At 44.0% G+C, this 17463-nt stretch overlaps 1 protein-coding gene across 7 annotated transcripts in view; it reads left to right on the forward strand.

The window, feature by feature from the left end:
- The window catches only part of ERC2 (ELKS/RAB6-interacting/CAST family member 2), a 1295684-nt gene that overhangs the window by 285880 nt on the left and 992341 nt on the right, over positions 1-17463 (forward strand). For all 7 annotated transcript variants that reach the window (XM_073574140.1, XM_073574143.1, XM_073574147.1 and 4 more), the window contains 2 exons: positions 1615-1770; positions 4179-4346. In XM_073574140.1, coding sequence (XP_073430241.1) covers positions 1615-1770; positions 4179-4346 — 324 coding nt within the window. The remainder of the gene's footprint in view (positions 1-1614; positions 1771-4178; positions 4347-17463) is intronic.

Genomic DNA, 17463 nt, shown 5'->3' on the forward strand with positions numbered 1-17463 from the left:
TCAATGATTTTATCCAGGGGTATAGTTAACATTTTGAACCCACAGGTACTACACAGAATTTTATAACATTTTTAGCCCCAAATTTGTAATTTTCACAATGGATAATAGATGAAAACAGATTCCTTAGTTTGATACACAATTTCTCCTGAATGCGATGATACCCCATATGTGGTCAAAAACTTCTGTTTGGGCACTTGCAGGGCTTGGAAAGGAAAGAGCGCTATTTGTCTGGAATAGATTGTGAATGCCATGTTGCATTTGAAGAACCCCTGACATGCGAAAACAGCAGAACCCCCTCCCATATGTGACCCCATTTTGGAAACTAGACCCCTCAGGGAATTTATCTAGGGTTGCAATGGTTTTAACCTACCTGTGATTCACAAAAATTTATAACATTTGGATGTGAGAACCAAAAATGTAATTTTTTTTCCACTAAAATACTGTTTTGGCACCAAATTTATAATTTACGTTAGAAGTAATGGGAGAAATTCCACCCCACAATTTTTTATGCAGTTATCTCCCGAAAGAGGCAGTAGCCAATATGTGGTTGTGCACTACCGTTTAAGCAAATTGCAAGGATCGGATGCAAATTAGCGCTACTTCTTGGCTTTTACAGCTCAGGTTTCATTTGAATAGATTGTGGGCTCCATTAGCCTAGCCCCAGGTGACCCAATATTGAAAACTTCACTGCCTAAGGAATTCATCTAGGGGTGTAGTGAGTATTTTGGATCCTCACAAAATTTTATACCAACTCTAGTACTTAATTATTGTCCCAAGACAACATGCCGATGATCACCCAACAAATGAGCATAGGGTGTTCAGATTGTTTATGATGGCAAAAGAATCATAATTATTTCCAACACATCGTTCCGTGTTAATGGGATTGTGAGCCAACAACATGATGCATTCTACGGAAAAAACATTAGAAGTAACGATAATTCTGTTCAGTGATTGATAAACAGACTAGTAAACGAGTGCCGATCGACTTGCATAGAGTTGATAGGTGCTTGTTAACGTACTGAGATCGGCCCTATTAAATACAGTTAAAATTGAAATTTTACCAACTTATACACATCATTAAAAGGGGTAACAATGTATACCACTGCAGATGGTAGAACAGATGGGTAATTTATGAGGCTGTTCTTTTTTTGGTATCTGGTTTGTACAGTTTTTAATATCCTTGTACTAAAAGAAAAATAGGCTTTAACCTCCGTTAGGTGGCATACAGTGCTGTTTTTCACATCAAAATGACAAACGCCCCAACAGACCTCATTATAACTGGAATGATATTTTCGTAGACTGTTATCTGTCATGAGATCCGGCCACCCATCAGTTTTACACCATCCTATTTAATATTTTCACTAGTGTAGTGTTAGTTTGGGGGCTCCATAGACTATAAGTCAGTAAGGTTTTAGGGTGCTTGTGGTTTCAGTAGCATCGGTTTAATGCATGGCATGGATTGTGTGATTTATACCGAAACCCGATATACTGACCAGAACTTATTGGCTCGGCTTTTCATGTAGCTTTTTTTTATATTAACCCATTGTTATATAATTTGGGCTCATAACGTTGTTCTTTTTCTACCAATAACTGCAATTTTCTATTTTCATGCAGGATACCAAAATAGCTTCCCTTGAAAGAAATATCAGAGATCTAGAGGATGAAATCCAAATCATAAAAACAAATGGTGTCCTCAACTCCGAAGACCGAGAGGAAGAAATCAAGCAGATGGAAGTATATAAAAGTCATTCAAAGTTTATGAAAAGCAAAGTGAGTAGTAAATAATGTGTGAGCTGAGAATGGCACTAACATTTCAGGGTATGTTACAGCTTGGTTACCAGTGACCACTGAGGATCAACCTATATGTACCAGTGTTGTAGCTTGTGGGCCCCAATGAAAAATCTCCGTAGACCATTCAACCATCATGGTTCTTTAAAGATGATCTGTCACGTACCGTAAATATATTTCTATTTACTAGGCATTCTTTTATCCCTTTGCCTCTGTGTTCATGGGATATGGCCTCCTCTTCCCTGGATGTCAATCTAGTATTTTTTAGCCAAGTGGCAGTGGTCAAAAAGTCATGTATGTGTGCTTTCTTGAGGACCATGCCCTCATGACTAAAAGGACTACTTTTATATAGAGGGAAAAGCAAGCCATATCTCAGGAATTGCGAGGCACAGGAGAACAGAAGCATTTACACCAGGTAAAAAAAATTACAGGTTTATATCAAGTGACAAATCCGTTTTATTGGTGTTTCTCTTCTGATATGGACCAAAAAGACCTTTCAAGTCTCCCCAGCCTGACCAAAAAGACCTTTCAAGTCTCCCCAGCCTTTAGTGCCTTTATGAGAATGCCACCACTGCACCCACTATAAATACATCTCCGTACCAAAAGTGTATACACAGAGAGGAACTAGATGTCTGATCCCAAAATCTACCAACATAGGAGTCCAAAATGTCCCACTGAAAAATATAAAACTACCACTTGGTGCCCTTTTAAATATTTTTGATTAGGACTCGGTAGGCCCATAACTTAATTTAGTAATGTTCTTGAGCATAGAAGATACAGTTCCTAATTCTTTTCTATGCACCCCTTAGCCCAGCATTGGAGAGCCCTACCCATTGCAATAGAGAAGACTGGCCTGATCTTCCATCCAGTGCTATCAGTTGCTAATGTTGAGATACATATGGAGAGCTACTCTTATGGAGGTCCACACTGGCCATGGAGAAGGTGAAAGGTGAATAGGACCAACCTTAGAGGAGCTTTCTACTCTGTAAGGGTCGTATAGCTGTCTGCACTCTGGTATGCTGTCGGCTCATAACGATCTTGGTAAACGCTACTTGGTTTAAGTGGATCGACTTCTTTTAGTACAACATTAACTTTCTGGGTTGTTCTTAATTAGAATCATAGAATCGTAGAGTTGGAAGGGACCTCCTGGGCCATGTGGTCCAACCCCCTGCTCAAAGGCGGCTTACTTTCAAAACCAGCACCTCACCTGTTTATGAACTGTACTTGATATAGTATCTGAGCGACCTTCTCTCCAATGCTAAGATGCAGTAACCAGACACAACACTTTAGTTATGTGGATATTGAGTTTTTTTAAGGAGTTTTTGAGAGTACGCTCCAAAAAAAAACACCTAAAAATCACTCATACAATGCTTGAAAAACTTTTATTATTCATTTCTACTGTAAAATGATTTGCTGCTTATATGTTAAGTATTTTCATAATTTTTCTTTGCTTCAGGTTTTGAAAAATGTTTTGGTGTGAAAAAATACAATGTCACTTCATTTAAAGCAGCTCCTTCAAATAACACTCCAAACTAGGCAGTGTCCAATTTAAAGGCTGCAAAAACACACTTTCGGGGAAATGAAAAACGCCTCCAAAAACTCCCTAAAAATAGTGCTTCCAACAACAGTTTCCACTAGAAAACTCTGCCTTTTAGACCACCGCAAACTGTTTTTGGGAGAAAGAAGCCATGTTTTTGTAATCCTGAATGACCACTTTTAAAATAAATGTATTTTTATACCACCATATCTAATGTATAAATTTATAGAACTCGTATGAAAGAAGTGTCACTTACCTCCTTTATAGAGTTTTATAAAAAATGTTCAAAAAATTACCATTATGATCCCAAGATGATACTCATGTAGGGAAAAAATTGTGTTTTGAAGTTCTGTAGACATGTTTTTGGAAGTGCTTTGGGGCGTGATGATGCACTTCCAGCTCCTCAGCCTCAGGCTGTATTCACTGCCTAGCGCCACCCTCCTCTGGTTGATTGACAGGTTGTTGGCTCCGATACATTGCAAAGAATACAGCGTAAGGCTGAGGAGCTGGAAGTGCAATGACTTCTCACTCCTGAAGCATTGATTTAAGGCCATAAAGGGGTCAACTTGCTTATCTTATAAAGGGCTACACAGTCATTTAAATAGTTTGGGGGCATAAGTGGCTTCCTTTAAATTCAATATTTAGTACAAGTATTAATTTTTTTGGATAACTGGATTGGCAAACTCCTCTTTTTCCATCCAACTTGTGTATTAATTTTGACCCCAGTAGACATTTTGTCTTATATCACCCCCTTATGTTCTTCCGTCTAACGTTTTTCCCACACCCTTGTGCCAAACGCTTTGATGCCTTAATTATCATAAAATGACAATAACTAATTGTTCCAATTTTGTAGATTGACCAGTTGAAGCTGGAGCTGTCAAAGAAGGAATCTGAACTTCTTGCCTTACAAACCAAGCTGGAGACTCTTGGCAATCAGAACTCGGACTGCAAGCAACACATTGAAGTACTTAAGGAATCTCTTACTGCCAAAGAACAGAGGGCTGCGATCCTTCAGACAGAGGTACGTTCATTCACTGACTGCAGCGCTCTAATTAATCATGGCCTATATTGTGAATCCGCTCTAACGTATTCTGACAGATTAAGTAATTGTTTCTTTATTGGCCTCCACTATGAGAAAAATGCTGAAATGACTATTATGTTGAAAAGAATAACATTACAAGGTGGAACTTGGAGGAATTATTGGCGCTTTTGTATAACTGAACCAGCTGTTTATTGGCCTAATTAATAAAAGTTGCAAGAATGTGCAAATCATAAAATCCAAGCTTTGAAAGCAATATAGAGTGCTTGTCATCCATTAGCTCATAGGAGAAAAGCTGAAGCAAAAAAGTGACTTGTGGAAAGCAAAACTTAGGGTCTCTGGCCACGGAGGGAAAACCAGTCTTACATAAGTGATGCAGCAGCATTCTGGCATCATCATTACCAGCTTAATTTACACATCCCAGATTTAGTGCAGAATCTGCTCCAAAATTATGTAAACAGAAATGGTAAAATGCTAGTAAATGGGGTATTATTCAGCTTTGGAGCAAACCTGTCATCAGGATTTTGCTAAGTAAACTGCAGGCATTGTCAGGTTGGCGCCGTTATACTGATTTAAAATGATACCTTAGTTTAAGAAATCAGTCTTGTGGTTCTTGTGTAATCTGTTTTTGGTTAATGAGATGCTCATGCTCCAAAGCAGCCCGTGGTTGGGTCATGCTTTGGTGCTCTGGCCTCATCATTATCATTCTGGGCTTAAATGACAGGTCACTGAACCTTCAGTATTTAAAATAGGAGGCAGGTCACTGAAGATCCAGTTACCTCTCATTCAAGCACAGAAAAATGCTGATCAGGCAAGAGCACCAAAATAAGACCCACCCACATGCACGCCCCCGGAGCACGAGCATCTCATTAACTCAAAGCGGCAAACACAGTTTAAACAAGAACCACAAGGTGGATTTCTTCAACCCAGGTATCATTTTATTTGGTGTAGCAGCGTCAACCTGACAATGCCTGTAGTTTACTTGGCAAAATCCTGATGACCGGTTCACTTTAAAGCCCCAATTCAGCAAGGCAGAATTGATGAAGGAGTGCATTGAATCAGTAAGAGGCATGCCACCCACGTACCATCTCAGACATGCCCACTTTGTCAAAGCTGGACGAAAATAGAGTGAACATGTCTACCGTTGAGCAAAAAGTTAGCAACTTTACGAAGCCTTTTACTCCAGTTTTCTTGCATAAAATTCTTTGATCAATGAGGTCCATAGTGTATAAAATCCCAAGCATCCTGGTCTCCTAGTCTGCAGCCAAAATACAGGCTGTAGGCTTTCCTTATCATGGTAGCCAAGTAACAGAAAAGTGACTTCTCCTTGTCAGTAGCAAAAGCTATCCGTTTTGTTAATGCAAGAACGAGACATATCTGAAAGAACATAGAAACATGTCAACATGCTAATAAACTAAGTTAAGAACTCGTAAAACTGTATACCTTATACACAGAGCATTTATAAAAGTATGCAACTGTAATTAGGATTACGTCATCAGAGTGGAGTTGGCGTTTTTTGATTGGTCGCTTTAAGATGATAGAATACTGAAAGTTCAATAGATTAATTAGATGTTGTTATAGACTAACTACTAACAATGCAATAATGATGCTGAAATAATAAAGATGCAATTTTTAAACAATACTGCATAAAAGGTGCCATAAGTAATCACAGCCTCCTCCGAATCTTGGAAATTAGAGCCAATCAGCAAATTTAAACATCATATTTGTTTTCAGCACCACAAAATTAGTCTAGTTTAACTATTTTCATTTCTGAATCAATTTGGTTGTAGAACAATTTAATCTGTTTTGGTATTGCAGGTCAGGTCACCCATTCCCTTAATACCTGTTGGAATAATGCTTATTATTGTATGTATTGCATATTGAATCTACTACTGTTTAATAGTGCATGAGGTTTTGTCTCCAACGATAGTGTTATCTTTAAAAAAAAAAAACACTGTAAAAAAAGAAAAGAAAAGGGAACCAGGAAGTTCCTGTTCACTGTGTGTGCAGCTAGAGCACAATGATGTTACTTTCACTTTGCAAGCTGATAGACAATATGCGAAGATCCTAAGCTGTAAGAAATACCAGTTGTAAGCTGTTACCTTTGTACCTGAATAAATATGTATTCCCTGTGGAACGGCTGGGCAGTACAGAAATTAATCTGCTGCCATCAATACCTTTTGGATGTTTTTCTCTACATCCGTTCTAGTTCAGCCATACAGTTGATATACAGTCGATAGTTTATAGTCCTGTTCACATGGGCCGTTAAAACGATATGATGATTGAAAGATCATAAATATTACCTCTCGGTACCAATAAAGCATGCATTTTGTCAACAACAATGAATTAAGATGCATTTAGATCGGCCGACAATGAGCAGTAGTAATAATACTCGTTCTCGTTCCCGATTACGAGTATTTATAATCCTGTTGGAGATGACCTGACGAGCGAGCAAAATGCCCATTTGTAGAGCGATTGGATCATTTATGCTCTTGTAAACGTGAGATGAGCTGCTGACAACATGATGTCACAAATGGACTAAACAATTGCAGTTGGAACTCACTATTCTATGATTCGGCAGCTGTAAGCACTTTGATTGACAGTTCGCTCTGCACTGATGTTCTGCGGAGTTGGCTGTCAATCAAAGCACCAAGGCAGGCATACAGCCGCAGCTCGCAAAATAGTGAGCGATAAGTGTAATTGCTCCATGCAGGCCTCCATGACTGAAAGCCGATGGTTCCCAGGAGAAAAGAAGTCCATTTTTCCCTGATAGCCTCACTTTTAGTACAGGTGTCGGGCAGCATTGTAACACTTTACCTGCCTATAGACCCTATACTCTGCAGGTAAATACCTCTTTCCAAGGTGATATGTACGCTTTAATGCCAATTACCCCAAATTTTCCAAGAATTTGCAGCCAAAAAAGGATATGCAGACTGTCTCTTCAGAGAGGAAGTGGACTAGAACTCTAGCGCCACCTCTAGCGCTACTGGAAGTAGCAATGCTAAAAATCAAAATCGACTCTTTAAAGGGAATCTGTCACCCTTTTTTTTGACTATCAGCTGCCGGCACTGACATCAGGGGCTTATCTACAGCATTCTGTAATGCTGTAGATAAGCCCCCTATGTAACCTGAAAGATAAGAAAAACACATTAGATTATACTCACCCCGGCGTACAGTCCGATGGGTGTCGTGGTCCGGTCCGGCGCCTCCCATCTTCATACAATGTCATCCTCTTCTTCCCTTCCTGTAGTGGCTCCAGCGCAGACACACTGCTCTGTTGAGGGCAGAGCAGAATCCTGCAGTGCCCAGTTGTTGGGAGAGGTCTGGCGCCTGCGCACTGCAGTATTCTGCTCTGCCCTCAACAGGGCAGAGCAGTGCGCCTGCGCCGGAGCCACTACAGGAAGGGAAGAAGAGGACGGCATCATACAGAATGCTGTAGATAAGCCCCTGATGTCAATGCCAAAAATAGGGTGACTGATTCCCTTTAATGAGCCTTGCAATATGGCTTGGGATAAAAGCCAAACCAGGATCTCAATTTTCAGACACAGTGCTTTGGAGTGTTGCCCCTCATCAGTGCAAAGTTTGAGATCTGATTTGGCTAGGTGAGAGAGGCTCTGGACTGACGTCTAAGGGGTAACATTTCTCATTCTTGAGAGTGACAAACCAAGCCTGGCATGTCAGTCAGAGTGAGGAGACTTATAAACCATGCATGCTCTTCTGGGAAATTAAATATGCAAATTGCCTCTTCAGAGAGAAAAAGTAGAAACACTACACCTTAGACTTTGGCCAAAACAGGGGAATTTTTCCCAAACTCCATCCAAAAATGGCCAACATTAATGGCAGTAACTATGGTTAAGAGTTGTAAAATGCTGAACACATGAGGAGTCTGTGCGCGACGCCTGTTTGTTAGGCGCTCGCAGACATTACTATGGATATATACACACTAGGCTGCCATTCGTGGCGGCCTTTTTTATTTAATATATTTTTTTATTAATGCTCTGTAAGTCCAAACCAAACACACTAGCAGCTTTATGATTTATTAGTTTGCAGCTGTTCCAGCTCAATGAGCAAATAAGAAATAGCCCTTGCTATATTTATAATGAATTATTGACATTCACAAGGAAGCCTCAGATCGCTGCCATAAAAATGCGTTCTGTGAGTTACTGGATGGAAACCACATCCTTTACCTGGATTACATTTAAGTAGAGACACAGTTGTGTATAATGCCATTATCAATGATACGGAATTTACTTTGCATTTAAGGCTATAGCTTTGTGTCGTTCACGGCGGGAAAGCAAATTAGCATTGATTGTTTTCCCATACTATTAGCTTATGATTTACGTGAGCTCAGCCTTGGTATGGACAGCTCGAGCATAAAATGTAAGACTAATAAAAGGAACAATTACACTGCAAGTATTTCACTTGGGATTTCTTCAAGATGATGAAATTCTGAGCAAGATAAGCCCAAAATTTTGATGTTTTTTAACTACCAGGTACAGAAAAAGAAAATCTATAGAAATTTACATTAATAAAATAGACTTCACCCAAGCCCTCACTCAGACGTCTGTTTTTCACGAACTTGTTCTATCAGTGTTTGTCACAGACAGAACATGTACACATTGTAGTCTATTGGTCCGTTCACATATCCATATCTTTTTGCTAACCAAGTGACTGTTTCTTTTTTCTCTGTTATTTCATTAAAGAACCCCTTAACGACCAGGAGTATTTTTGGTTTTGCATTTTCATTTTTCCCTTCCCTTCTTTCCAGAGCCATAACTTTTTTATTTTTCCGTCTATACAGCCATGTGAGGGCTTATTTTTTGGCGGGACGAGTTGTACTTTTAAATGACACCATTGGTTTTACCATGTCGTGTACTCGAAAACGTGAAAAAAATGGCAAAAAAAGTGCAATCTCACACTTGTTTTTTGCTTGGCTTTTTTGCTAGGTTCACTAGATGCTAGATCTGACTTGCCACTATGATTCTCCAGGTCATTACGAGTTCATAGACTCCAAACATGTCTATGTCCTCTTTTAACTAAGTGGTGAAAAAAAATTCCAAAGTTTGCTAAAAAAAAATAAAAAATTGCGCAATATTCCGAGACCCGTAGCGTCTCCATTTTTCATGATCTGGGGTTGGGTGAGGGCTTAATTTTCCATGCCGGGCTGATGTTTTTAATGATACCACTTTTGTGCAGATACGTTCTTTTGATCGCCCGCTATTGCATTTTAATGCAATGTCTTGGCGACCAAAAAAAGTAATTCTGGCGTTTTGAATTTTTTTCTCGCTACGTCGTTTAGCGATTGGGTTAATGATTTTTTTTATTGATAGATCGGGCGATTCTGAACGTGGCGATACCTAATATGTGTATGTGGGATTTTTTTTTTTACTGTTTTATTTTGATTGGGGCGAAAGGGGGGTGATTTGAACTTTTAGGTTTTTTTAATTTTTTTTATTTTTAAACATTTTTTTTCTTTACTTTTGGCATGCTTCAACAGCCTCCATAGGAGGCTAGAAGAATGCGCAACCCGATCGGCTCTGCTACATATGGGCGATGAGCAGATCGCCCATATGTAGCAGATTTACTGCTGTGCCTTCAGCGCCGACCACCGGGTGGCGCTGAAAGCCATATGCCTGGAACAACCATAGAGGTCTCATAGAGACCTCTGGCTGTCCAGGCAACATGACGCCGACCCCCGATCATGTGACGGGGGTCGGCGATGACGTATTTCCGGCCCGGCGGCCGGAAATGCTATTTAAATGCCCACTGTCAGCTTTGACAGCGGGATTTAACTAGTTAATAGGCGCGGGCGGATGGCGATTCCGCTCGCGCCTATTGCGGGCACATGTCAGCTATTCATAACAGCTGACATGTCCCGGCTTTGATGCGGGTTCAGCGCCGAAGCCCTCATCAAAGCAGGGGAGATTAAGGGGTTAAACAGTTAAGTTTGTTAATGTTCTACTTCTTTCCACTCTTCAACATTGAAATTGCAACATCAAGATGAAAAAGTTGTGGAGTTATGGAAATCACAGTATGGATAGACATGGTAATGATATTCAGAAAATCTCGATTTATTTAGTATTGAGTTTGAGTACCACGAATCATAGGATCGGTATGGGAAGACAAATCATCAAGATCTGCTTTTGGCAGCTTCCTTTGCAATTAGCAGACCGATGATGCCCCAGATATCCTCGATGAGAGACAAGTATGGAGACACTGCAGACCATGGTATCTCGTTTGGGCCACGCAGGCTGCTCATAGTAGCACGATCAACATGTTTCTGAAGTTGTTTTATAAAATGGCTCCTGGGACACTCTGCTTGATACCTGGACAAATGCTTGATACCACTGATTCCACGATCAAATCAATGCAATGTCGAGATTTTAGGATGTCTGGAATGAAGACTAGAGGGGTCAAGCTACTGTACTTTATGCCACCCCACACCATAATTCTGTGAGTAGGACCAGTGTGATGTTCCCTTGTGAAGGCCTCTTTATGGAGTTGCTTACATGGTCTCCAGACCGCTCTCCGGATATCACTTCATTCAAGACAAAAGTGGGACTGATTGCTGAAGATCTCTATTGCTCAATTCCAGCCTCCGATTTCCATCTGGATAGGCCATAAATGTCTGAGATGAGACAATTATTTTAAAGAATGAAGTCCTTAAAGCAAAAAGAAGACTTTTTTTTATCTAATATTAGACAAAGCCTATAAACCTTTGTAACCACAAAGGGTTTTGTCTAATCAAGATAAAGTTGGCTCAGCGATCGACTGATCCATGATACTTAGCAGGCCAAAGTATTACATGCAAGCATTACCAGAGACTTTGTAAGCGACACTCTGACCTGGCTAGTGTGGGGGGGGTCCTGAGCGAGACTCTCTCCCTCCTCATTTTGTAAAGTCTTTGTCTTAACAGGGCATGTGGACATGGGTTGTTATTTTAGGATGTCCCTTTATTAGTATCCAGCGACCTTATGTGGCGCCCCTGAGGCTCAGTCGCCACAGAGGTACAGTACTGCACCTCCTCCTGAGATGGGGTGCCCCACCATCCAGGTAAGTTGGAGGCTCCTGACCACGCTCCAACACTCGCACCCCACACAACAGGGTAGTTCAGCAAAGCCACATTGCGGCTCCTTGCTTAGAGAGTAGCAGAGCACCTTTGGTGGTTCCCTGCTTGGAACACGAAACATGCTGGGAGGTGGGTGGAGTTGAGAATACAGAAAAGAGGGGAAGGTTTAGAATTACAGGTCAGACTGAGGGAGGAAGTCACTAAGAGAGGAGTGAGGAGAGGAGATCCCTGGAAGAGGGATGGAGGAAGGAGTGCTGCAGCTGCCTCAGTGATCTGAGCCAGCTGGCACGGGAAAGGAAACAAGGAGAAAGACCTTGAACTGAAGCCTGAGCTTCCATAGGAAAGAAAGACAAGTACGGAATGTAGGAGTAAAAGGGAACACAGAGGATGTGGGTTAGAGGAAGAACCCTGCCTAGAAGTTCTAAGCGCAAGGCTGGGGCCCGGTCCCCGAGGTTGTATGGACACTAATGGTTCTGCAGCAGACACCGGTGGAGTAGTGGGCTGTAAATGCACTACTCCCATCTAAGACTTGGGGGCACAACAGCAACTCGGATAGTGAGCCGGGACTCAGGAGTAAGGAGTCCCCGAAGCAGGCTACAGCTGTCTGCCGTACAAGTAGAGTTCTTGGGAACATCTGTCAGGAGGCACTCCAGTGTAACTCAGTACTGGGAGTACTTCACACTTAAAGGCGCTATAGAGGAGACGTTCAGAAAGGCACATGTTGGCGGAGTGTTGGAAGGGAGCATTCCATCTTGCCTGGAAGTTGACTGAGTCCCTGACCCGGAGGACACGGCACGGAGGCAGGCACCTGTGTGTACTATGGACTGTGAGTAAAGCTTTGGAACTACAAGCCCTGGTGTCCTCCATTCATTCCTGCGCCAACATACCGGGTACCGCTACATCTGGGTACCAGAATCTATACTGCCCTGGGACTACAGCTCCACCTGTGGGGAGCTACACCATCTTGGCTGCAACCTACCATCAGTCCCAGAGGATCTGCATGCAGTGTCGGCCTAACACCTCACTTGTCGAACACCACAGGTGGCGTCACGACCTATTCATCTAGCTACATTCCACCACCATTCAAACTCCCCCTATTAATTGGGCGCCCAGGGCCATGGACCGGGTCCCCGCTGCTGTGACACATCCCGCTGATACCGACCCGGTACCGAGTACCCCACAGCCCTGGGAGGGCGACCCAATTTGGCGTCACGAACAGGATGACGAGACCCGATGCCATCGGGTTCTGTGTGCCTAAGATTTGTTGGACTTAAAGCTTTTGAGGATGTGCAGAAGACCCAATTTGATAGACTGTGAAATGAATACTAAAATTGGCCGACAGCCTGGAGAAGAAGGGCGTGACGATATAGGAGGTCCTAGGAAAAGACCGCGAACCGTCTTGGGCCTCCCCTGCCTGAATTACTATGTGACAGCAACATGGCCCACCCCCCGACGGGTTCATATACTGGCTTGGTATGGAGGCGCTGGAAGAAGACGCCGCTCCAAGAAGGAGGGGCAGAAGCCAGTGGCGGGAAAGGGGCCGAGACAGGAAGAAGAAGGCCAGAATGCCATGATGGAAGAAGAGGGAAGGAGCCTGCGGAGCGCGGAGAGGTGGATCTCCCCGGCACCATGGCTGAAGGCTCGGACCCTGCTTCTAAGATGAATCGACGGCAGCTGGAGGAGATTGCCCGTCTGACCCAATGTTTGCGGCTGAGGCAGGAGGCCTTGTGGAGGCTGAACTGGCAGCGCACCCAGGAGGGGCCTACACCTGCGGTAACCGCCGCTGCACCGGAGCTTCCCCAGGCAGATTCCGTGGAGCCTGCCGCCACCATCACACCACCGGCAGTATCCGGAGCCCCCTCGCTGCCGCCACAGGAAGAATTGTATGAGGCCCTGGGAGCCGGAGCGGAGGAAGAGGAGCTCCCGCCCGGACCTGACGGGCCGCGCAGGTCCCTATAGAGACCCCCGCGGATCCGGAGCCGCCATTAGCTCCACCGTCATCCCCAGTATCGCACCAACCGGCGTCCACTGCCACTACGCCTGCATCAGAGCAGAGACCACACTGCCAGGAGGCTCCAGGTACGTCTGATGCCCCTACACCTGGGAAGGCCCTGGGGTGTACCGCGGTCGCAGCGGCTGGCCAGGTCGTGCTAGATCTGGTCTGGGACCGGGATGCCTGTCCCCGGGGGGGAAACACCGGAACCCCTGACAGTGGCGCCGCGGTACAAAACCAGCCTGGATCGGTCCCGGGAGGAATGGGAGGATGAGGAGAACTGGGCTAGTTGTCAAGCTACCATCCGGCAACTGGCAGCTGAACACCGGGAGAGGGAGCATCGCCGGCTAGCGGTACTAGGCCCAGATTTGGACCGGAAGGAGCGGGTCTGTGCCGGTCATTATGGTCTTAGAGATGCAGCAAGTTGGGGCCACGTCCTGAATGTCAATCATGAGAGGGGGTTCGGCTTTATCCATGACCCTAGCCGAATCTCCGATCTGTTTTTCAACCGGAGAGACGTAGAACCTCATTTGAGAAAAGGGCACCCTGCCAGGAACCTAAGCTCGGGAGATCATGTGACCTTCACCAGACATGAAGGATTGAGAGGCTGGTACGCGATGAATATCAGGCGGGTCCCGGAGGATCTCATCAAGACCTGCAGGCAGAAACCACCTACTGCCCCCATGTGCCAAGGTGTGTCAACACAAGTCCCACAGCCAAAAATACAGAGAACCACAAGTTTCACCCCACTGGAGGAAGAATACCTGAGGACTGCCAATGCGTTTCTCTCATCTGGTAGCGGTTCCAGTCCAGAAACCCCAGGAGGGGATAATCATTAGTCAAGATGCTTCTTGAAGTAACTCTCATTACCCAGGAGGGTATTTGCACAGTTGTGCTTTGTTTTCTATTATGTTTTAGTTTTGGTTTTTCCAGAGTTGCCCTGTTTTGTTGGCAGCCCTTATACTTGAACTATGGAGATCATGAATGCTGAATGGTCCAGAACTGCCATTGTAAACAGTTTGCACCTCTTTAGGTGCCCTCTCTTGGTTTTACATAGACACTTTGCGAAGATAAGGTCTACCTCATCTGGAGTATGACTCCAATCAAAGGACACTGCAAGAGATCCCGGCTGGGAGTGGTGTCCAGCACTTACAAGAATTGTTGAAAGTTTTAATGTGAAGTATTTGATAATGATGTGTCTTATGAGAGTATTGGTAGCTAGGAAATGGCTTTTATATAGCATTAGGAATGTTTTGATAGAGAGATGAGAGATTTGAATAAAGAATAAAGAATTGAAAAATGTAGGTGATGAACCAGGCACCACGGTTGACACTCAGAGTTAAAAGAAAGTAGAAAATGTGCACTAAAGATAGAAAGAAATGTGTTGATGAAGAATACTGAAGTGATAGTGAGTAACAGACAATAGCACTTTGAATTACGTATTGTATTGAGAATTGCACTTTTGACTTAATATTTTAATTAAGAATTGCTTGCAACGTTCAAGAATGAGTGCCTCCCACATTGGGAAGTTTAGCATAAGAAATGTTTATTCAGCATTGCAAAAATTTGTATGTTCCTGTGTTGTCAACTTTGTTTGCCTTGCAGCCCGCGGACGTGCTGTGTTTAACAGGGGTGTATGTGGCGCCCCTGAGGCTCAGTCGCCACAGAGGTACTGCACCTCCTCCTGAGGTGTGGTGCCCCTCCATCCGACCACGCTCCAACACTCGCACCCCACACAACAGGGTAGTTCAGCAAAGCCACATTGCGGCATCTTGCTTAGAGAGTATCAGAGCACCTTTGGTGGGTCCCTGCTTGGAACACAAAACGTGCTGGGAGGCGGGTGGAGTTGAGAATACATAAAAGAGAGGAAAGGATTAGAATTGCAGGTCAGTGAGGGAGGAAGTCACTCAGAGAGGAGTGAGGAGAGGAGATCCCTGGAAAGGGATGGAGGAAGGAGTGCTGCAGCTGCCTCAGTGATCTGAGCCAGTTGGCACGGGAAAGGAAAGAAGGAGAAAGACATTGAACTGATGCCTGAGCTTCCATAGGAAAGAAAGTCAAGTACGGAACATAGGAGTAAAAGGGAACACAGAGGACGTGGGTTAGAGGAAGAACCCTGCCTAGAAGTTCTAAGCGCAAGGCTGGGGCACGGTCCCCAAGGTTGTATGGACACTAATGGTTCTGCAGCAGACACCAGTGGAGTAGTGGGCTGTAAATGCACTACTCCCATCTAAGACTTGGTGGCACAACAGCAACTCGGATAGTGAGCCGGGACTCAGGAGTAAGGAGTCCCCGAAGCAGGCTACAGCTGTCTGCCGTACAAGTAGAGTTCTTGGGAACATCTGTCAGGAGGCACTCCAGTGTAACTCAGTACTGGGAGTACTTCACACTTAAAGGTGCTATAGAGGAGAAGTTCAGAAAGGCACATGTTGGCAGAGTGTTGGGAGGGAACATTCCATCTTGCCTGGAGGTTGACTGAGTCCCTAACCCGGAGGACACGGCACGGAGGCAGGCACCTGTGTGTACTACGGACTGTGAGTAAAGCTTTGGAACTACAAGCCCTGGTGTCCTCAATTCATTCCTGCGCCAACATACCGGGTACCGCTACATCTGGGTACCAGCATCTATACTGCCCTGGGACTACAGCTCCACCTGTGGGGAGCTACACCATCTTGGCTGCAACCCACCCTCAGTCCCAGAGGATCTGCATGCAGCGTCGGCCTAACACCTCACTTGCCGAACACCACAGGTGGCGTCACGAACAATTCATCTAGCTACATTCCACCACCATTCAAACTCCCCCTATTAATTGGGCACCCAGGGCCACGGACCGGGTCCCTGCTGCTGTGACACATCCCGCTGATACCGGCCCGGTACTGAGTACCCCACAGCCCTGGGAGGGCGACCCACTTACACAACTTGTATTGCAGAAGGTCTCTTAAGCACATTGCAAGAAACCAACCCAAGATACCTTTTTTCTGGGGCCAACTTTAGAACACAATATAAAATAAAAGCACCTAACTATATGGGGTTCCACTCAAATACTTTGCTAATAAAACCTATTATACACGACACTCTTTCATGCATATAAATTTTAGGCGTGGGATTCCACACAATTTGGGTTGATGTCATCTTAAGAACGTTTTCCAGAGCTGTAAGATTTCAGAAACAACGTAGTTTATTGGTGTGAAATCTTACAACTTGAATGGCTTTTAACACAGCAGATATTTCTCATTCTTTGGCTCTAGTGTAATGGACCATCTATAGTTGAAAAGCGCTTGGTGTTTGAAGGTGATGGTGCTTGCTTATTCTTCAGAGAGTCACAAAGTGTTAATGCTTTCAGCCTGTGTGCGTGGACAACATTTTGGTCTTTATGCGTACATTAATCAACTTATTTCCATTACATTTCTTTGGCTATGTATACTACGCTGCTGTTTTTCTACTTATTAATGTATTTATCTTTTTTTTCCTTTGTTTCTGTGTTCCTCCATATGCCTGTGTTACAGTTTGTAAACTTAAAGGGGCATTGTGATGTAGAGAAAACATTTTGAAACGCTTTGTGAGGTAGCGCAGTCATTTAAGTAGGGGATCACTCGCTTGGCAGCCACAAAATCAGATCCAGCACAGGTTTTTCATAAAACCAAAACAGTCCAATGCGGTTTATTAAACATCAAAAACCATGACCAGCAATATATAAACGGCATAGCGTCCATGACAGAGCTTCACTCTGTTAGCAATGTTCAATACGCAGGCTTTTCAGCCTCACAGTTATATCTCACCCCGTCAGGGTTGTCTCATGGCTGCTTCTCCATACTGCAGACATTCATTCCCTCCAGGGAACTCTCAAGCACTTGCAGCCATTAAACACAGCATCCACACGTGCTGTCAGGCAGGAAGCCCCATCTCAGCGGGACCTTCCACACTGGACCAACCAGGTCCCTGCATTCACCCCCATGTGACCTACTCTGGCCACATTTTATGGTCCATGGCCACGCCCACCGGATCACGTGACTCTGACCTCATCACAGGTCCTTCAAGCC

The sequence above is a fragment of the Dendrobates tinctorius genome, unplaced genomic scaffold, assembly GCF_039654945.1.
Source record: "Dendrobates tinctorius isolate UK_male_01 unplaced genomic scaffold, ASM3965494v1 ptg000038l, whole genome shotgun sequence".
Taxonomy (NCBI): domain Eukaryota; kingdom Metazoa; phylum Chordata; class Amphibia; order Anura; family Dendrobatidae; genus Dendrobates; species Dendrobates tinctorius.